The following is a 22,777-nucleotide window of genomic DNA, read 5'->3' on the forward strand; positions in this document are numbered from 1 at the left end:
AGACGGGGTTTCACCATGTTGGCCAGGCTGGTCTTGAACTCCTGACCGTAGGTGATCTGCCCATCTCGGCCTCTCAAAGTGCTGGGATTACAGGTGTGAGCCATTGTGCTCAGCCCCCAGTAACCCTATTTTTGCATTTGATGTTGAAAATTATTCACATATGATGGTAATCCTATTGAAAGACTTGAAATTAGATAAAATGTTAGCTGTGAAACACTTCGTAAAAAAACAAAACAAAACAAAAAACAGGCTGGGCAGTGGCTCATGCCTGAGATCCCAGTACTTTGGGAGGCTGAGGTGGGCGGATCATGAGCTCAAGAGATCGAGACCTTCCTGGCCAACATGGTGAAACCCTGTCTCTACTAAAAATACAAATATTAGCTGGGCGTGGTGGCGCGTGCCTGTGGTCCCAGTTACTCAGGAGGCTGAGGCAGGAGAATCGCTTGAACCCTGGAGGCGGAGGTGGCAGTGAGCCAAGATTGCACCACTACACTCCAGCCTGGTGACACAGCGAGACTCCGCCTCAAAAACAAAACAAAACAAAACAAAACAAGTGCCTACCACTGTTCTCCACACGGTTTTACCTATCTTGCTAAGTTTCATGCCAAACCATTTCTTTTTTTAAAGGAAAGGTATTCATATCCCTTCTTAATAACTTAGTGTGAAACTCTAGGACATATTCTCTTAAAGATCTCTTCCTTATTGACAAACACAAATCATTCTTAAAATATAAATGTTGTTTTCTAGCCCTAGCATAAAAAAATACTAGAGGCTATAAGACAAAAGCTGACAAAACACAAAGCTTTCATAAACCATAGGTTATATAATACTTTAGCTTACACTATTAACACTTTATTGAAAATATTTCTATTGAAAAGAACAAACTCTGCAAACACATAAAAGTATTTGGTAAGAAAACAAAAGCACATCTTTACTACCAATGTGAATTACTAGCTGACAATTATCAATTTCTCAAATAAGAACATTAACCTACTTGTGATTGAAGAATTATCCTGTCTATGGATGACATAAGCAACTTGGCCAGGACAGAACCAATGGATGAAACCACATATAATTCCAATTTGGCCAGTTAACTTATATAAGTGAAATGAAACAGTTAACTTTATTCATTAATATGCTCAAACATTATCTTTACTTCCAAGATTTGCAAAAACTTAATTATCCAAATAATTTAAGTTTGGCATTTATATATATTTCAATACATAAAGGGTAAGGAAACTCTTTTTTTTTTTTTTTTTTTAGACGGAGTCTTGCTCTGTCGCCCAGGCTGGAGTGCAGTGGCCGGATCTCAGCTCACTGCAAGCTCCGCCTCCCGGGCTTACGCCATTCTCCTGCCTCAGCCTCCCGAGTAGCTGGGACTACAGGCGCCCGCCACCTCGCCCGGCTAGTTTTTTGTATTTTTTAGTAGAGACGGGGTTTCACTGTGTTAGCCAGGATGGTCTCGATCTCCTGACCTCGTGATCTGCCCGTCTCAGCCTCCCAAAGTGCTGGGATTACAGGCTTGAGCCACCGCGCCCGGCGAAACTCTTATACAGTAATGAGATAGAAAGAAAACAACAGCTTCCCGTGAAAGAGACCTAATATAGTCAAATATAAAAATAATTAATGTAACCTCTTTTTTTTTTTTTTGAGATGGAGTCTCACTCTGTTGCCCAGGTTGGCGTGCAATGGTGCAATCTCCACTCACTGCAACCTCTGCCTCCCGGGTTCAAGTGATTTTCCTGCTTCAGCCTCCTGAGTAGCTGAGATTACAGGCGTGTGCCACCATGCCTGGCTAATTTTTATTTTGTGTATTTAATAGAGATGGGGTTTCACCATGTTGGTCATGGCTGGTCTTAAACTCCTGACCTCAAATGATCTGCCTGCCTCGGCCTCCCAAAGTGGCTTACAGGTGTAAGCCACCACACCCGGCTGACGACCAGCTGAAATGTAACCTCTTGATAACAGCCAAATCACTGTATTAGAAACATTTAAATTCCAGCTCTGAGGGGCAAGGGTGAGGCATTTAAAAGGTTCCTTTAAGTTAAACCAAATGGATGAATTTTAAAAGAACAAAAGCAATTTATGAACCTATGGGCATATCATTAAGAAAGAAAAAAATTATTAATAAATTCCAAAAGTTAAAAGGAGTTGGAATAAAAACCTAACTAGAAAGAAAAAAAATTTTGGTTTCAGTTAAGGGGAGTTTTTTGGTCCTTTTTATGTAAGAGCTTACTTACTCTTTTTCCAAATGGGCATTTATTATTTGCACAGATACATAAAAATGATTCCCATTTTAAAAACCATAATAAAAATATACATTAACCACAGAAGTACTTACTCTAACTGGAAAGAAAATGAACATGGCTATTCTCAAAACAGTAATAAACACAAAAGGTCAACATATATAAATCACGACAAGTGTACATCTCATTTTTGACAAAAATAAGTTCCATTTTTACATTAATGCTTCATCATCAGGTTCTATATTAGATCCTCTGACCTTATTTACATTTACTATGAAATTTCTATCAGCATGTGTAACTCAAAGGCACTCAATTCAGAGGGTATAAAATCCTGAGCTTAAGTAGGAAACAAAGTTCCCAACTAAAATTTGAACATAAATAATTCTAAAGATCAGAGAATATTAAAATGTTTAAAACTATAATATCTGGTACATAAATAATTCTAAACCTAATAACAAAGGTGTATAGACTGTCAAAGAAAAGATCATGTAAGGCAAGAAATATCCTTGGAATCAAACTGATTTTTCCCTCATTCAAGATCACTTGAAGGTGTGAAGCTAACTTTCATTGTTCTTAAAATCCTAAGAAAGCCTAATTTAAAAAAATAGCAATGACAATGCTTAAGTTTAAAAAAAAAGTTTCTCAGTTTAGTCTCCAAAACCAGGAAGAAAATATTTAATGATTAAACACAAGTATGAGCTGGAAAGAGCTTGAACTAAAAGGAGGCATCATAATGAGCAGGTGAAAATATTAAAGGAAAGCTTTAAATGTACCAACTGAAAAGAGCATTTCTAATTGGCCATCCGAATTATTCTTTTAGATTATTTTAGCCAAATAAAAAGAAATTTACAGATGGATAACTGAGGTCCACTAACATAAGGCAGAAAGAAAGTTTAAGCTAAAAATTAAATCTATATTTTGTTGCAGATAAATGTGAGATTTACCTACAGCAATTTTCTACTGATGCTAAATTAAACGCATGAGTTGACATCGCTCTAACAGAAATGGTTTGACAGATATTTTCTTGGCTTTAAAATGTTTTTTCGTATATGCATAGAAATACAATGAGGATAAGAATAATCTTCTGTATTGTCTGTACAGTTCGTAAGGCCTTTGTCATTGTTAGTCACCTTAGATGTGAATATCAGTAGGGCCATTAAATTAAAACTGGCCTAAAAAGTTTTCAAAGTGCCACTGTTTCCAACTGATGAGATCTTCAGTTTTCTGTATTTTCTGGGTGACGATTATTTTCAATTCTTTTTTTCTGGTGATATATACAAGAAGTTACAGCAGATATATAAGGGGAAGATCAGAAGCCTGCTGTCCAAGTTCATCACCACTTGTTCCTATAAGACAGATTTGTAGATTTAATGACAATTAGATAGCAATAGCTTAAAAATAAAAACAAAAAACCAAACTGTTGAACTGAGTGAACCAAAGGAGATAGTGTCCTGAGTCTGAGATCCACAACTCCACTCTCCAAACTCCCACCCACTAGCTGTGTGACCTTGTCAAATGCAGCTTCCTCACTGTAAGATCGGGACAATAAGAGTACCTGACTTACAGGAGGATTACATGAGACAATGCACAGGGGGTTTCACAAGGCCAGCTATCTATTGTGTACTCAATAATGGTAGTTATTTTCATTATTGCAGTAATTTCTATCAAATACTTACATATTTTGTGAACAGACACAATGTCTACAAATACATAAACTTCTCACTTGACTTCAATGTTTTAAACATTTTATTTCCTTTTAAAAAATAATCATTTTAAAAAAATGAGATAGAGTCTTTCTATATTGCCCAAGCTAGCCTTGAACTCCTGGGCTCAAGAGATCTTCCTGCCTCATCCTCCTGCCTCAGCCTCCTGAGTAGCTGGGATTACAGGGAGGTGCCAATGTGCCTGGCTACTTGGCTTTGATTTCTGATGGCCGTCGGGTACAGCAAATCACTGGGATGAGGGTCGGGAGTCATTATCATCACCAAAAAGCAGGGTTCCTACTATTGTTTAAGATTTCCCACTGTCCCTACGACAAACATGTAATTTGTCTCCTGAAACATAAAATGCATTATCATGGAAAAGCAATTTCAGGTTCAGTTACATCAACACACACAAGAATGCTCAGAACTCCCAGAGACAGGAGTTGACACTACACAAATATAACATCCCTGATGCTACAGATCTCTGTTTGGAACCTCATATATCCTTCACGAGAAGCATTTGCTAAACAGAATCAATCCTCAGAGTAAAAGAGGAAACACTAAAATAAGAATTCCTACATTTTAAATGCCTGGCATACACTCTCTGCCATAGTATGCATTAGTTACACTTTATTTATTTTGGCTAAGATACTATTAAACACTGTTTAAATCCAAAGTTTTAATTTTTTACTGAGGCATGTAGTCCTGCATGAAGAGGGACTAAAACTAGAATATTTGAGTGACTGAAGCAGACTCACTGGACACAGCTTCTGTGCTGAGGGAACAAGGAGATAAATTTGAATAAAGAAGGTAGAGAGTACAAATGTCTCTCTCTCTCACACACACACACACACACACACACAATCTCTCTCTCTATATATGAGGGAAAGTGGTATTTTAAAAAGACATCAGTGAACAAAATCAGGGGAGGCCATCACCTAGACTGATTGTGCTAACAGTGTCACCAGAGAGGAATGATGCCAAAGCATGGTTGGTCTTCAGATACTTGAGACATCCTGACCTAGTCAAAATTTTTATCAATAATCTGGATGAAGGCACATTTACCCAATTTGTTGTGGACAAATGCTTTGATGATATGTATATCTGATGATAAAAATTAAGATTCTGTACCTAATAACTAAAAGCTTCTGAGGAGATTAGCCTTCTGGTATTTGAATATAGTTAAGATTGAGGCAGGGAAGGGCAGATCAAAGGGCCAACTCTGGAGAAAGAAGGAAGCCATGTGGATATCATTTGGCTGAATGGACACACCAATTTTTGAATATTAAATTGTATTAATCCCCACTCTCCATTCCCAAACAGGATAGGTTGATCCTAGCTTCATCAAATGTGTTGCTTCACCTAAAGGTTCAATCTGCATCTGCATTTGCATTGAAGTACCTTTACAGCAAAGTTCTATTGTCATTATTCCACTATGGATGGAAGCTGTGGAGCCCACATATCGCAGCAGCAGAGCAGCAGCATCCTCCTAGGTCCCCGCTTCTACTTCCAGATAATTAGTTATTCATCTCTATGTAGAGATCCCTGCTTCTTTGAGGTTTTTGCAACTTATTCTATACTATTCCTCTATTACTTCCCCCACATTCTATCTTATATGTCTAAATTCCAAGATCTACAAATACAACTCACTATTGAATAATCTTTACTTAGTTATGAAGTAACTCAAATTCAAACCCTCAACTATTGGCTACTATCTATCCCTTCCTTTCCTTCTGGGCCACCTCCACTTTCGCTCTTACAATTTGGCTTAAAAAAATAAATTTCTGGGTATTTGTTGTTATTGGTAGTGTTTTTTGTTTGTCTGTTTTTGTCTGGAGACAGGGCCTGAGTCTGTCACCCAGGCTGGAGTGCGGTGGCATGATCATGGCTTATTGCAGCCTCAGCCTCCCAGGCTCAAATGATCCTCCTGCCTCAGTTTCTGAGTTGGTGGTACTACAGGCACATGCCACCATGCCTGGCCAATTTTTTAATTTTTTGTATAGACAGGGTTTCGCTATGTTGCCAGGGCTGGTCTTGAACTCCTGGTCTCAAGCAATCCTCTTGCCTTGGTCTCCCAAAGTGCTGGGATTACAAGCATATGCTACCATGCCAAGCCTGCAATTTGGCTTTGATTCCCCATCCCAGCTTTTGAATGTCTCACCAGGTTACCTTTTTTGCCCATCTCTTAAATACCAGTGATCACTAGGGTTCTATCGTGTCATATTCTCTACACATTTCCTGTATGTTATCTCATCCAACTATTATTTCTAGTTCAGGCATTACTTGTAAACTCCAAATCCATTTATTAACCAGCCTATCAAATTTTCACCTTGATGCTCTCAAATTAAACGTGCCCTAAACGGAATTCATCATCTCTTCACCATCACCAACACTACGTCATGTTCATTTTCCTTCCTATAATTCAAATCTCAGGTAAAACCACTACTATAAATCAAATTGCCCAAATCAGAAAACCATGAACCATCTGACATTTCCTCATGCACACACACGATTAAGAATCAAATTCTCAATTGCACCACTTTATTTCCAGAACCCATCAGCATTTTCATATTCACTGCTACATTCTTTAAGGTTCTCATCACTTTTAATCTGAATTATAGCTATATAATCAATAAATTGTTTTATTGCCATTATCATATCTTGAATCCTTCCTACACATTGCCATCTGAAAGAACTTTCTATAGTGAAAATCCATTTAGCATGGTCTTATAAGACGGACAGTTACAAAATAAATATACAAAAATCACTACCTTTCTTACATTATCAAAAACTATTAGAACAAATGATTCATTTCATATTAGCAGCTGAAATGTAAAATACTGGCTGGGCGCAGTGGCTCACGCCTGTAATCCCAGCACTTTGGGAGGCCAAGGAGAGCGGATCACAAGGTCAGGAGATCGAGACCATCTTGGCCAAAATGGTGAAACCTCGTCTCTACTAAAATACAAAAAAGCGGGGCGTGGTGGCATGTGCCTGTGCCTGTAATCCCAGCTACTTGGGAGGCTGAGGCAGGGGAATCACTTGAACCCAGGAGGTGGAGTTGCAGTGAGCTGAGATCACGCCACTGCACTCCAGCCTGGCGACAGAACAAGACTCCGTCTCAAAAAAAAAAAAAAAAACTAAACATTATACTTCTAGGAAATAATACAGGAGCAATATGGGAAAAACTACAAATTTTAGAGAAAGACATAAGAGAAGACCTAAATAAATGTAGAAAATACCATATTCCAGAAAGGAAGACATCAACTGTCCACAAACTATTCTACATATTTAATCATATAAATTAAAATCCCCACAGGAATTTTTGAAAGGAAACTTAGCAAAATGATTCTACATCCCATACAGGAGAATAATCATGCAAAAAGAACTGAGAGATTTTTGAAAAAAGAAAAATGAAGGTGGTTTTGCATTACTAAATATTAAAATGCATTTTAAAGTTAGCCTAATTAAAACAATGCCTTGTCTTCATAACAAAGAAATCAATAAAACAGAAAGTCCAGAAATGAAAGCAAGTTTATAAGTATTTCATGTACAATAAGGCATTTCAAACACATTGATACATCCAGTACATTTCAGATACATCGTCAAGTACTCCAAAGTAAAAAATTAAGCCATAAAAAGAACAGAAAAATATGTAGATGACTATTTATATAATCCTAATAAGATGGGGGCCTAAGGATCACACCAAAAAAAGAAATCATAAAAGAAAAAGATAGATTGTTTTGAAGGTTGAAAAGACAAATGACAAAAATGTAAAGACTGTCTGGGCATGGTGGCTCATGCCTGTAATCCCAGCATTTTGGGAAGCCGAAGCAGATGGATCGCTTGAGCCCAGGAATTCCAGACCAGCCTGGGCAATGTGGCAAAACCTTGTCTCTATAAAAAAATACAAAAATATTTAGCTGGGCGTGGTGGTGCGAGCCTGTAGTCTCAGCTACTTGTGAGGCCCAGGAGGTGGAGGCTGCAGTGAGCCAAGATTGTACCACTGCACTCCAGCCTGAGTGACAGAGTGACAATCTGTCTCAAAAAAAAAAAAAAGAGAAAAAGTAAAACTACAGACTATCACAAATGTTAGCATTTTTAATACATAAAAGCTGTTAAAAATTAGCAAGAAAAAAATGAACATTTTAATAAAAAATTTAACAGAAACAACATAAGCTGTCAGTTTACATGAGATGATATGTTCAATAAGCATAACAAAACCCAACCATACAGTAACCAAAGAAATGAACATTGAAAATTAAGGGCCAGGCGTGGTGGCTCACACCTGTAATCCCAGCACTTCGGGAGGCCAAGGCAGGTGGATCACTTGAGGCCAGAAGTTCAAGACCAGCCTGGCTAACATGGTGAAACCCTGTCTCTACTCTAAATATAAAAATTAGTGCACTCCAGCCTGGGCAACAGAGCAAGACTCTGTCTCAAAACAAATAAATAAACAAAAAGAAATGAAAGTTAAAACAAATATTTGTTTTAACATTTACTACACTGGGATAGAGATGAAAAAGAAAGATAAGACACAATATTGGGTATACTCTCCTGTACTGCTGCGGGGGGGCAGTATGAATTGGACAGTACCTTTGGAGGGCAATTTGTCCATTAGAAAATTGTATATACCAGGCAACAAGAATTCTGCTTGGAATTTATGCTTTTAAAATATCATAAAAACGGACAAAGATACATGTATATTTCCTATAGTATTGAAAAAAATGAGAAACAACTTTATCCAATAAAGAGGAATTATCTAAATTATTGTATAGCCAAAACTAATATTATGCAGTTCATAAAAATGATGCTGTGAATATATATTTATTGACAAGAAAAGCTATGTACAACAAAGTGAAAAAAAAAAAGTAGATTACAATTACTACCTCACTGTCTGATGCATCTAGGCTCTCCTGGCCTTGGGCTCTGAAAGAGGACTAAGCCTTTCTTCTACTGGGCCCAGGCCAGGTAACCCCACTTTGCCACTCCCCCAGGCCTGACCACCATGCTGCCAACAAGTTCTCCCCAACGACTGAGTTGGCCATGAAGGAGACAGAAGACAACAACACACTTGTGTTCACTGTGGATGTCGAGGCCAAAAAGCATAAGATCAAACAGGCTGTGGAGGAGCTCTATGACACCGAGGTGGCCAAGATCAACACCATGATCAGCGCCGATGGAAAGAAGAAAGCGCAAGTTCAACTGGCTCCTGAGCATGCTGCTTTTAGATGTTGCCAAAAAACTGGGATCATCTAAGTTGAATCCAGCTGGTGAATTGTAAATATATATATATATATTTCACCATTAAAAAAAAGCAGGTTACAAAATAGCTAATCTACTGTGATCTAATTCTGCAAAAAAGATACAGGTGAAGAAAAAACTCAGCAATGTATCTGAGTGGTACATGTATGATTGTTATTTCAGCTGACTTATATTTTCTGTTCTTTCTACAACATCCATAACCTATATGAAACACTTACACAACTCCCAAAGTAAATCTTCCAAACTCCATCCACAGCCCTTATGCCCTGGCTCTAGTTATACTGAACTCTTCCAACCATCTTTCAGTTCCTTGAATGACCCGTGTATTCCCTTGCTTCCATCTTACTCACTGTTTGAGGCCTGGTTCAGGTATGCATTGACTTGAACACTTTTCCAGGAGACGATGTTTTCCCTGAGCTGTCTTTCTTTCTCCTCCTCCTCCAATAACCACCCCCAACCCCGGCAACTGCTCAGTTACAGGTTAGAGTCTTCTCCCTCAAGGTTGCATACTCTGAGCTCATTCTATCACGCTACTTACACTAGTCTCTAATAACACAAGCCTGTCTTTATTTCTTCTACTCCTAGCTGAGAACCAAGCACATGGTGGGGACACAAATGTTTGCTGAAGGAACATATGGAATACAACTACTATCTTGGCCTGGTGCTTTTTTAGGTCTCTGGCTGGGATTGAGCCATGATGGTATTTTTCATGAAGTTTCAGGTAGAAGATAAAGATAGTCATTATCTATTCAGCTGCAGAGGGTACAAGAAGGACCAACAGAGAATTCTGATGGAGGCAGATTTGAACTTTCTCATTATATATCTGCCTTGAAATGGACATTCCTACCTATTACCTTTCATGTAAGATGGGGGTCGGCTAGAGTTTCAACAATGAGTGGATGACCCTCTGTAAGAATGCTATTAAAAGAAGTTCTCATATGGCATGTGAGGTTACAATGATCACTTCCAGGGTTACTTGCAATGCTAAGGATGTTCTACGATAGTCTCTTCAGTCTGAGGAAAACTACTAACTTCTCATAATTTATGTAAACTATAACAAGCTTTGAATCCTTTAATATTATGCCCTTTGGAATGATGATTAGTTTTAATAGAAATAAACTTCCTCAATATTTTAACAGCTTTCAATTTTACTTTTAAAAATGGTCTACTTTCTCATCATGACACTTTGAAACTTCTCTAAGTGTGTGATGTACGAATAAATAAATGGCTTTGGAGATAATCGGGGGAACAATACAGAGTTTGCCATCTTACAAACCTAATGGGCTAGAGAATAATGCTCTTACGATATTCAGGAGCTTCGGAGACATACAGGATTGTCTTCAAGATGCCTGCTGTGAATGTATAAATAAATGCACTATGTACACAATGGATAAAGCACTTAAGTTCCTAAAATTTTAGGAATGAATTTTAGTGCTGCTGATGATATTCAGGATAAACAATTATTGCCTTATAATCAGTGTTTCCCTGCCCCTCATAATAGTGTTTTCTTTTTTTCTCCCAATTATGCTTCCGTTGGGATGGGGTCAGTTATGCATAAGTGAACGTGGTACTTTCATCTTTACCTTCAAAAGGCTTTCAAACCAACTTTTAGGTCAAAATGCCATCACTTTAATGTTAATTCTACTTAATAATTTTCAAAAGAGGATTCAAAAGACAAATATTATAATGACATACCAGAAGATAATCGAACATACCTGATCCTTTTCAAGTGTAAGTATTTGATAGCCAGTTGTTCTATTACATATTAGTTTTCCACTACTATCAAAAGAAGCCAAACGTAATCTAGGATTTAAAAAAAAAATAAATAAACACAGGATTTTTAAACCACAGATTAAATAAGCCCTTCCTCACTTTCATATTTGCTTTTTCCTCTGTTTTTTATTTGATAAAAGACTTTCAGGAATTCTTTTCAAACTGTAATCCGACTGCATTCAGTGACAAGCCTGTGCTATTACACATATCTGGCCAAGAGAAATAATTTATAAATGTTTTTACTGTGGTAAAATATACATAACATTTATCATTTTAACCATTTTAAAATATATAGTTCTGTGGCATTAAATATATTTCCACATTGTTCTTTACTCATCTCTAGAACATTTTAATTTTCCCTCGCTGAAGCTCCTTATCCATTAAACACTAACTCCCCACTTTCCCTTCCCTCAGGCCCTGGCAACCACCAGTGTACCCTCTGTACCTATGAATTTGTCTACTCTAGGTACTTCATATGAGTGGAATCTTATAATATTTGTGCTTTTGTGAGAGGCTTATTTCACTTGGCATGTCCTCCAGGTTCATCCATGTTTAGCACGTATCAGAATTTCCTTCCTTTTCAAGGCTAAATAATGTTCTCTTTTATGTATATACCGTATTTTGTTTCTCTAGCATCTGTCAGTGAACATGTGGGTTGCTTCCACCTTTTGGCTATTGTGAATAATGCTGTTATGAACGTAGGTATACAAAAATATCTGTTTAAGTTCCTATTTTCTTTTTATTTTTTGAGACAGAGTCTTGCTCTGTTGCCCAGGCTAGAGGGCAGTGGTGCAATCTCGGCTCACTGCAAGCTCTGCCTCCCGGGTTTACGCCATTCTCCTGCCTCAGCCCCCCAAGTAGCTGGGACTACAGGTGCCCGTCACCACGCCCGGCTAAGTTTTTTGTATTTTTAGTAGAGACGGGGTTTCACCGTGTTAACCAGGATGGTCTCGATCTCCTGACCTCGTGATCTGCCCGCCTCAGCCTCCCAAAGTGCTAGGATTATAGGCGTGAGCCACCGCGCCCGGCCTAAGTCCCTATTTTCAGTTTTTCTGGGTCTATACTCAGAAGAGAAATTGCTGGATTGTATGGTAATTCCGTTTAATTTTTTTGAGGAAGCGACATACCATGTTCCATAGTGTCTGTGCCATTTTACGTGGCCACGAGCAGTGCACAAGGATTCTAAATACTCCACATCCTTACCAACACCTGTTACTTCTGTTGTTTTTTTTTCTATTCTGTTTTTATTAATAGCCATCCCAATAGGTGTGAAGTGATAGCTCATTGTGGTTTTGGTTTGTATTTCTCTAATTAGTAATATTGAGCATCTTTTCATGTGTTTTTTAGCCATCTGTATATCTTCTTTGCAGAAATGTTTATGCAAGTCTTTGGACCATTTTTGAGTTGAGTTTTCTTTTTAAATTATAGAGTTGTAGGAATTTTCTGTATATTCTGGGTATTCATGTCTTGTCAAATGTATGGTTACAAATATCTTCTCTCATTCCATGGGTTGCCTTTTCACTGTCCTCTGATACACAGGTTTGTGATTTTGGTGAAGTCCAATTTTATCTATTGCTTCTTTTGTTGCCTGTGCTTGGGTGTATTATGGAAGAAATCACTGCCAAATCAATCATTAGGAAGCTTTCCCCCTATGTTTTCTTCCAAGAATTTAATAGTTTTAGCTCTTATGCTTAGATCTTTGATCCATTTTGAGTTAATTTCTGTATTGATGTAAGGTAAGTATAAACATATGACTTTTAAATCATATGTTCATTAAGCTATTGTCCAATTTGTCAGCTTCTGGTATCCTCTCAGAAAAAGATTGCTAGCAACTACTGGACAAAGGAGGGATTGCATTGGGAGTTATACCTGATATAAATGATGAATTGATGGGTGCTGACGAGTTGACGGGTGCAGCACACCAACATGGCACAAGCATACATATGTAACAAACCTGCACGCTATGCACATGTACCCTAGAACTTAAAGTATAATTTAAAAAAAAAAAAAAAAAGTTAAGGATAATACATGTTTTCCTGGAAACATACCTTGCTACATATTTCAACAGTCTGGACCTTTTATTTGCTAGGAATAGCAACAAGGCGATAACTTCAAGGCTGATATTCCCTATTGGTATATATTCCAGTCTATTCATTCTCCCTGACATACTAGATCTTATGATTCTGATTACTGACAATACATTTCACACGAATGGAGCCTCATCATTTCCTACCACTTTCACATATACTGTAGCTTACCAAAGTTCTACTAATGTTGGTGTAAATTATCAAGGTTTTATTTCTTACATTTCCTCTGGAGTGAGGAGGAGTGGGGTGGGGAATCTCATCCTACCTAAATGCTATGCTCCTTCGAGGCTGTAAACTGACAGATCCGCTACATGGCTGATTCAGTGTATTGCGTTTGAAAATGATGTATCGATTGGTGTAAGTTACAAGTAGGTCAAAGCCGAAGTTAAAACCCGTCCAACGCCAGCAGTACTAAAAAATACAAGAGAGAAGACTTACTTCAATTTATCATATTAGCAAGTCAAAAATAAAAAATTCAAAATGTCTTTTGTCTCTAACTCATTACAAGTATTTCCCTCATGAGTGGCTGACTTTTTGTCAGTGACTTTTTCTTCAGGCTTATCACCCCAAACTATATATATATCTACGCCAGAAAAGCTGCCCTTATGATCATAATTCTCTAAGCTACTTTCCTCTTCATGATCAGTTTCTTTATCTCTTCATACTGCAATTCTACCATAAATAATAACGCTTTTTTTTTTTGAGGCGGAGTCTCACTCTGTCACTCAGGCTGGAGTGCAGTAGCATTATCTCGGTTCACTGCAACCTCTACCTCCCAGGTTCAAGTGATTCTCCTGCCTCAGGCTCCCAAGTAGCTGGGACTACAGGTGCCTGCCACCACGCCCGGCTAATTTTTGTTGTTGTTGTAGTTGTTGTTGTTTTTTTTTTTTTGAGACGGAGTCTGGCTCTGTCGCCCAGGCTGGAGCGCAGTGGTCGGATCTCAGCTCACTGCAAGGTCTGCCTCCCGGGTTCATGCCATTTTCCTGCCTCAGCCTCCCAAGTAGCTGGGACTACAGGTGCCTGCCACCACGCCCGGCTAATATTTTGTATTTTTAGTAGAGACAGGGTTTCACCATGTTGGCCAGGATGGTCTCCATCTCCTGACCTCGTGATCCGCCCGTCTCGGCCTCCCAAAGTGCTGGGATTATAGGCGTGAGCTACCGCGCCCGGCCCCTAAGTTGTTGTTTTTTGAGACACAGTTTTACTCTAGTTGCCCAGGCTGGAGTGCAATGGCATGATTTCGGCTCACCACAACCTCCGCCTCCCGGGTTCAAGTGATTCTCCTGCCTCAGCCTCCCGAGTAGCTGGGATTACAGGCATGCAACACCACGCCCAGCTAGTTTTGTATTTTTAATAGAGACAGGGTTTCTCCATGTTGGTCAGGCTGGTCTCGAACTCCCGACCTCAGGTGACCTGCCCGCCTCAGCCTCCCAAAGTGCTGGGACTACAGGCAAGAGCCACTGCGTCTGGCCTTTTTTTTTTTTTTTTTTGTATTTTTAGTAGAGACAGGGTTTCACTATGTTGGCCAGGTTGGTCTTGAACTCCTAACCTTGTGATCCGCCCGCCTCAGCCTCCCAAAGTGCTGGGATTACAGGCGTGAGTCACTGTGTGAAGCAATAATAAGGCTTTTCGCTGCAACTCTAAGTGACTATATAGCTTAGAGCACTAAGAATCTAGATGGGGTAGTTAAGAACCCATTAAAATCTCCTTGCTTTAAAAATACTCTAAAATACCTTAAGTGACACATAACTGGGTTATATAAATATCATCATGGGGTTCACGAGTTTGTTTATTCTATCAGCTAATAGTTAATGTGAGAGTATCAGATAAGGTGGTGTGATAGAGAGAAGTAGTTAGGGCTTCAAGTGTTTGGCTGACACCCTGGATTGCAATTCAGTATTAACTGATATTTATTGAGCACATATTATATGCCAGGCACTCCTCTAAGCAATGGAATCATAGCAGTAAATAACATACAGTTTCTGCCCTAGTAGAGGTGAGGTGATAACTGTAAGGGCAAAGCTTTTTTTTTTTTTAGAGACAAGGTCTCTCTATATTGCTCAGGCTGAACTCTAACTCCTGGGTTCAACCAATTTTTCCACCTAAGCCTCCCAAATAGCTGGAACTGCAGGTGCATATCACTGTGCCTGGCTGGAGCAAAGGTTCTGAATAGGTGAGCATGGATAGAGTCCAGTACAAAGAGAGGGAATGGACTAAGAAGCAGGCAGTTCATTTTTCTAGTAAGAGGAAAAGCATAGCGCATAGCTACAGATGCAGGTAGACTGGCAGAACTACTGGTAAGAGGATGCACACATTCTCTTTTCATTGCAGTAGGCAGCAAGGCCATCAGATAAGAGTAAGGGTGAGAGTATTGCCCTTTTGAGGAGAGAAGGTATGAGTTACCTCAGCTAATGGGAGTATCAGTTCACTAGGGAAATGCAGACAGATCAGGATGCAGCACTAACCTACTTGAAATTCATGGTTACCACATTCAAGTGGAACCTAATGAGGTATGGTGTTTGTCTTTAATCACATTCATCTGTTTGGATGCAAGCATGGAGTGCAACCCTTAACAAGAGTTGGGGTTTAGCCAGGTGAGTTTAACATATCAAAGAGGAAAAAGAAAAGTTAAAAGAGTATAAGCAAGCGACCAATTTTAAGATGGAACATAAAATATAAGTCAGGCAAAGAAAGAAGTAGAAATGTGGTCAGAAAGGTGATAGGGAAAGGCTGCAAAAATAATGTATTATATAGCCAAATGGGGTTAAAAAATTGTTGGAGTCCAGGTGCTAGAATGAGCTAGAAAGACGAGGTGGGGTCTGAAAACGGGATGCCTGAAATGGAGATTTTGAAGGTGGTGTAGTAATTAATAAGGCAAGGGTATGCTCATGGGAATGGATGCCTGAGGTAGGGCGGAGCACAAGAGCATGAGGGAAGGAAGGTCAAGGAATAGAGACACTGAAATAATCAAGACTGATAATAAGAATAGTGATAAAGAAAGGTAATGAGGGCTGGACCTGGTGGCTCACGCCTGTAATCTCAACAACTTGGGAGGCCAAGGTAGGAGGACCCCTTGAGCCCAGGAGTTTGAGACCAGCCTGGGCAACTAGTGAGACCTTGTCTTTACAAAAAATTTTAAAATATTAGCCAGGCATGGTGGTACATGCTTGTAGTCCCAGCTACTTGGGAGGCTCAGGTGGGAGGATCACTTGAGTCCAGAAAGTCAAGGCTTCAGTGAGTCATGATTGTGCCACTGCACTCCAGCCTGGGCAACAGAGTGAGACTCTGTCTCAAAAAAAAAAAAACAGAAAGAAAAGAAAGGCAGTGAGCTCAGTGAATTATGGCCACAATAAGGGTAGTAGGTGGTATAGTAGAAGCATTTGCTTCAAAGTAACAACAAGATCTGGAAGCAGCAACAAGGAAAAATGTGAACTAAAGAAAACTATTCTTTTATACTCTGAACATCTATCATAATATAAAGGCAAACATAGGCTGGGTATGGTGGCTCATGCCTGTAATCCCAGTACTTTGGGAGGCTAAGGCAGGAGAATCTCTTGAGCCCAGGAATTTGAGACCAGCCTGGGCAGCATAGGGAGACCCCCATCTCTACAAATAATAACAAATAAAATTAGCTGGGTGTGGTGGCATGTGTCTGCAGTCTCAGCTACTCCACAGACTGAGGTAGGAGGATTGCTTTCAGTTCAGAGCACTGAGGCTGCAGTGAGCAATGATTGTGCCACTGCACTCCAGCCTGGGCGACACACTGAGACACTGCCAATCAGTCAACCAATGCAAACAAAAAACAATCAACTTTTAAAAATTAAAAATAAATAAAGTAAAAATGAGGAAAAGTTTGGGACAGCAATAACCAAATGGGTATCTATATAAGGCTGATTTTTTTGAAAAATAAAAATTATGATTAGTTAGGGGGGAGAATATTTAAAAATGTAGTTCATGTCCCATTAGTAGATTGTAAAATCAATTGAATAGGATACAATCAGCTTTTTTTTTTTTTGAGATGGAGTCTCGCTCTGTCACCAGGCTGGAGTGCAATGGTGTGATCTCAACTCACTGCAACCTCTGCCTTCCGGGTTCAGGCGATTCTCCTGCCTCAGCCTCCCGAGTAGCTGGGACTACAGGTGTGCACCACCACGCCCAGCTAATTTTTGTGTTTTTAGTAGAGATGGGGTTTCACCATGTTGGCCAGGATGGTCTCAATCTCTTGACCGTGTGATCTGCCTGCCTTGGCCTCCCAAAGTGCTGGGATTATAGGCGTGAGCCACCGCGCCCAGCCACAGTCAGTTTTTTTTTAAAAAAAATATTAAATAGATAGCTGGGCATGGTGGTTCATGCTTGTAATTCCAGCTATTTGGGATGCTGGGATGGGAGGAGTGCTTGAGCCTGGGAGGTAAAGGCTGCAGTGAGCTGTGGTCACGCCACTGCACTCCCGATTGGGTGACAGAGGGACAGCCTGTCTCTAAATAAAAAAAAATAATAAAAGTATTAAATAGAAAAAATAATCTCTGGATGCACAAGGGTAAGTATTGTTTTTAAATACTGTTCTTTCACTTATATACATTTATATTGGGTGATAATGAAAAAATATCTTTTTGAGATGGGGTTTCTCCAGCCAGGCTGGAGTGCAGTGGCATGATCTTGGCTCACTGTAACCTCCACCTCCCAAGTTCAGGTGATTCTTGTGCCTCACCCTCCCTGGTAGCTGGGTTTACAGACACGCACCATCATGCCTGGCTAACTTTTGTATTTTCAGTAGAGACAAGGTTTCACCATGTTGGCGAGGCTGGTCTTGAACTCCTGGCCTCAAGCGATCTGCCCACCTCAGCCTTCCAAAGTGCTGGGATTATAGGTGTGAGCCACTGTGCCTGGCCGAGAAAAGGTAATTCCTAATGTGGGTAACAATCAATGGATCTGAATGTCCTTGATTTAGGATAACTATAACACAGAATCACTTTTAAGACTATGTAACAGATCCCTCACAATTTCTTCTTTATCTTAATTTCGGATTGCTAAGGGACCCTCTTCTTGTATCTCTTATCTGAACTCAAAATTTAAGTTCGGCATTCTCATACAAGGCCAAGTAATCAATCACTACTGAGTGTGGTGGCTGTAACGCCTTTCCCAGAAGATCATGCTACAGAAAGTATATAAGCTCTTCTGAGGTATGCCAAGTGTCATGATTATTACTTACAGGTGCAGGATATGCTGATAATACAATTTGTATGAGAATATTAACAGTCACAACCCATACTTACTTCACCATCTTTGGCAAGCTTTCTACCACACCTCATGCTATTTCCCTCTAGTTCTTCTTTATTGATTTCTTGAGGCCTAAAAATATACATAAAACATGAACTCTCATAGAAAATATGCAACTAATAATTAAAAAAGAACTATGAGTTAAGGACAGAAAATCTTGCTACCAGATTTAAAAATAAATTTTTGTGGTACAGATAAAAATAACAATGTGTTGATTAAATTTAGTCCATTACCTTTGCTAGATACAAAAGATTTAATATCTTCTATGTTTCACTTATAGCCCTGACTTCTGGACCACTTTTATTAGGGCTCAGTCAAACCAGAGAAGAGGAAAAGAAAAACTGAAAAATTCTATTTGCCAAAAAAAAAGCAAAAATCTACTAAGTAAAATAAATTAAAATCTATTATTTCTGTAAATAAGATATGACTTGATATCACCTACCACTTAACATTACTTGTTTCACATGTAAACCATTTTTCATGTAGTGTAAGTATGCAAAATCAATATTTAATAGAAAATGTAGAATTTTATCAGTTAAGTCTTTACTTGGTTCCCCAGTTTAAAAACCTTAATAAATTAAGAGAAACACTGTTATCTCAAGTTGTAATAAATATGGTATTATCATTAGCTTCATAATTCCAAATGATAGCAATACAATACATTCATTCATATACTCATTCACAACATGAAGTGCCTAGAAATTGGGTGCAATAATAGCATATATAATAGATAATAAAATAATGAAACAAATATAATAAATAAATAAGTGTAAATAAGACTAATAAAACATGTCCTTGATATCCAAGAGCTCAGTTTAGTAGGGAATTAGATATAAGTAATAATTATAATATAATTAATTATAATAACATTAATAACTTGTGGTTTGTGATGTTAAGAGCATGAAGAAGGTACAGATTTATTGCCCATGGTTAGAGGGGGATCATTAGAGAGTAAATATTATCTGTGCCTGAGTGGAAGCTTGTTGGGTGAGGTAGAGGTGAGGGGTGAATTCTAAGGAGGGCTAAGAGTATTCCAGGCAGAAGAAATAGTGGATAAAAAGGAACTGGAGCATAACAGAAAACCAAATGTAAAGGAATTTAATGCAGCTGCAGCATATGAACATAAGAATTTAGTGCACATTTAGTGCAGATGACCATGAAAGGAGATGAAGCTAAATGCATCTGGGATAGAATGCTGACAGTTCCCACAGGTCATGCTAATAAGTGTCAACTGCTCTTGTAGGTAACTTAGTTCCCAAGCATTTATTCTGTAACTTTAAAATTTTTTATTATGAAAAACTGCAAACATATGAAAGCAGAGAAAACAGTGTAATGAGCCAAATTTTCTTACCATCTAGCTTCAATAATTTTGAATACCAATACTATAATCCCTTAACTATCATCAAATATCCCTGGACATATTTAAGTAGAGGAGTGACACAGTTTTATTTGTTTTAGAAAGATAACTTTCTTGGCAACGTAAACGAGAGTTTTATGAGGAGAACCCCAGAGGGAGACTTGACATCAGATTATAACCTAGCATCCAGGGAATATAGTGTCTTCCTCACTTTAGCAGTCCTGTAGCAGTGAGCAGATGCTTGGTTTATCTGCTGAACAGAACATTTCCTAAGCGGGAATAGAATCATACACAGTTGACCCTTGAACAACAAGTTTGAACTGCTTGGGTTCATTTATACACAGATTTTTCTCAACCAAAATCAGACCAAAAATGCAATATTTGGCCAGGTGCGGTGGCTCATGCCTGTAATCCCAGCACTTTGGGAAGCCGAGGAGGGCGGATCACGAGGTCAGAAGATCGAGACCATCCAGTCTAACACGGTGAAACCCGGTCTCTACTAAAAATACAAAAAAATTAGCCAGGCGTAGTGGCGGGCGCTTGTAGTCCCAGTGGCTGGAGAGGCTGAGGCAGGAGAATGGTGTGAACCCGGCAGGCGGAGCTTGCAGTGAGCTGTGATTGTGCCACTGCACTCTAGCCTGGGCGACAGAGACTCCGTCTCAAAAAAAAAAGAAAAAAAAAAAATGCAGTATTTGTGGGATGTGAAATCCCACTTGTATATGGAGAGCCAACTTTTTGTATATGTGGGTTTTGCAGGACCAAATAACTGTGGGACTAGAGTATGTGTGGATTTTGGTATATGCAGGGGTCCTGAAACCAATCCCCCTAGAATGACTATACCTCTTGGGCAAAAAACTAAACACTTATTCTAGTGCAGTATCTTAGATGAAACTCTATATTACCCTCAATAAGGAAATGGGTGAGGAAAATCTTGAAAAGTAAAGAACATCCAAAATTTAAAAATTGAATATACAGAAGATATAGGATGATTTATAAGCTACTTCATACACTACAAAAATGCTTCAGTTCTCAATTCCATTAAACAGTTCATTGTTACTTCATATACTACAAAATGCTTCAGTTCTCAATTTCATTAAATAGCTCATTTTTTGGTTTCAATTTATTATTTGTATTTCAACAACCTTTTTTTTCTCATTTATTTTTGGGACAGAGTTTCGCTTTTGTTGCCCAGGCTGGAGTGCAACGGCACAATCTTGGCTCACCGCAACCTCCACCTCCCAGGTTCAAGCGATTCTCCTGCCTCAGCCTCTTGAGTAGCTGGGATTACAGGCATGTGCCACCACACCCGGTTAATTTTGTATTTTTAGTAGAGACGGGGTTTCTCCATGTTGGTCAGGCTGGTCTCAAACTCCCGACCTCAGGTGATCCACCCACCTTGGCCCCCCGAAGTGCTGGGATTACAGGCATGAGCCACCGCACCCAGCCTCAACAATCTTACTATTATTTATGTTGGATAAATTACTGGGAATATATTTGAAAAAATATATAATTATAATCAAAGTGGAAACTAGGATCCTGGATAATAAAAATCTCATAAGCATCATGAATTTATGTAATACTTTCATACACTTACTGTTTGGATGAAAATTTATAATTAGGTCATTACTTAAAAAAATTCTTTGGTATATAAAAATGAGTTCAAAGAGATCAGGGGCAAAAAATTAAACTTCAAAGGTCTTTCTGTATACTCAGTCTCTTCATAATACCTATATATTAAGAAGCTAGCAGAAGGATCAAATCACAAATATAAAAGTTCCGTGAACTACAAAACACTATACCTCTTTACTTTAAGATGAAGAAAGAGTATTAATGTTTTGTGGGGGAAGTCATATGTTTTGGGGGAAGGTATCCGTAACCAGATGGTGTTTTTTTTTTGGTTTTGTTTATTTTATTTTATTTTATTTTATTTTTGAGACAGAGTCTCACTCTATCCCCCAGGCTTGGAAGTGCAGTAGAGCAATCTTGGCTCACTGCCAACTCCACTTCCAGGGTTTGGTAGAGACAGGGTTTCATTATGTTGGCCAGGCTGGTCTCAAACTCTTGACCCCAAGTGATCCTCCCACCTCAGCCTCCCAAAGTGTTGGGATTACAGGCGTGAGCCACTGTGCCTGGCCTGCATGGTTTTTAAATTCATTTTAGACTTAAAGATCATCAAAAAACCTATTTATTACATTAATTAGAATTTGACAATACTACCATAAATAAGAAAAAACAGATTTACCTAGACATAAATATAATAATTGTGCTTTATGAAGGCATTACCTCAAATAATAGTTCAGTATGTCGAAAGAAAATCATATGATACTAAGTGAAACAAGGTATACATGGATTATGTTTGATTTTACTAACAAAACAAATGACATTTCAATAATTGCATTATACTAATTGACCAGAAAGACATTTATAAGACTGATAATGTTGCAAAAATATAATAAAAAGTGATATGATCTTTACTTCAACAGCTTGAGTTTTCAATACTGTTAATGATTTTGCAACATAATTAATGCATTAAAAAATCCATAGCAAATTTTTTTTAATGAAAAATACATTATAATATACTCACCCCACCTCACTGTCTTGTTCTGCCCGCAGCATAGCAAACCACTGCTGTTTATACACAGAAGAGAGCCATTCTGAAATGTAAGAATAAATTAATAATAAATAATGACTGAAGAACATAAAGGATTTAAACATTCATAGTTGATAAAATTGTTACCATTTCTACATACAAGTTTAAAATAGCAATTTAAAAATTAGGTAGCTTAGGCCAGGCATGGTGGCTCATGCCTGTAATCCCAGCACTTTGGGAGGCCACGACAGGTGGATCATTTGAGGTCAGAAGTTCGAGACCAGCCTGACTAACATGGCAAAACCCCATCTCTACTAAAAATACAAAAATTAGCTGGGTGTGGTGGTGGGCGCATGTAATCCCAACTACTCAGGAGGCTGAGGCAGGAGAATTGCTTGAAACCGGGAGGTGGAGGTCACAGTGAGCCGAGATTATGCTACTGCATGGTCACTCCAGCCTGGATGACACAGCAAGATTCT

General features: G+C 38.7%; 1 protein-coding gene across 1 annotated transcript in view; it reads right to left on the reverse strand.

The window, feature by feature from the left end:
- Window positions 1–2,118: 2,118 nt before the first annotated feature.
- Window positions 2,119–22,777, reverse strand: part of GMCL1 (germ cell-less, spermatogenesis associated 1) — a 52,742-nt gene continuing 32,083 nt past the window's right edge. The window contains exons 10-14 of the mRNA XM_011945252.1: window positions 22,293–22,362; window positions 18,348–18,423; window positions 13,340–13,485; window positions 10,930–11,017; window positions 2,119–3,592 (exon numbers count right to left, since the gene is read on the reverse strand). Coding sequence (XP_011800642.1) covers window positions 3,497–3,592; window positions 10,930–11,017; window positions 13,340–13,485; window positions 18,348–18,423; window positions 22,293–22,362 — 476 coding nt within the window. The 3' untranslated portion in view covers window positions 2,119–3,496. The remainder of the gene's footprint in view (window positions 3,593–10,929; window positions 11,018–13,339; window positions 13,486–18,347; window positions 18,424–22,292; window positions 22,363–22,777) is intronic.

This window comes from Colobus angolensis, unplaced genomic scaffold (genome assembly GCF_000951035.1).
Source record: "Colobus angolensis palliatus isolate OR3802 unplaced genomic scaffold, Cang.pa_1.0 Scaffold24, whole genome shotgun sequence".
Lineage (NCBI taxonomy): Eukaryota > Metazoa > Chordata > Mammalia > Primates > Cercopithecidae > Colobus > Colobus angolensis.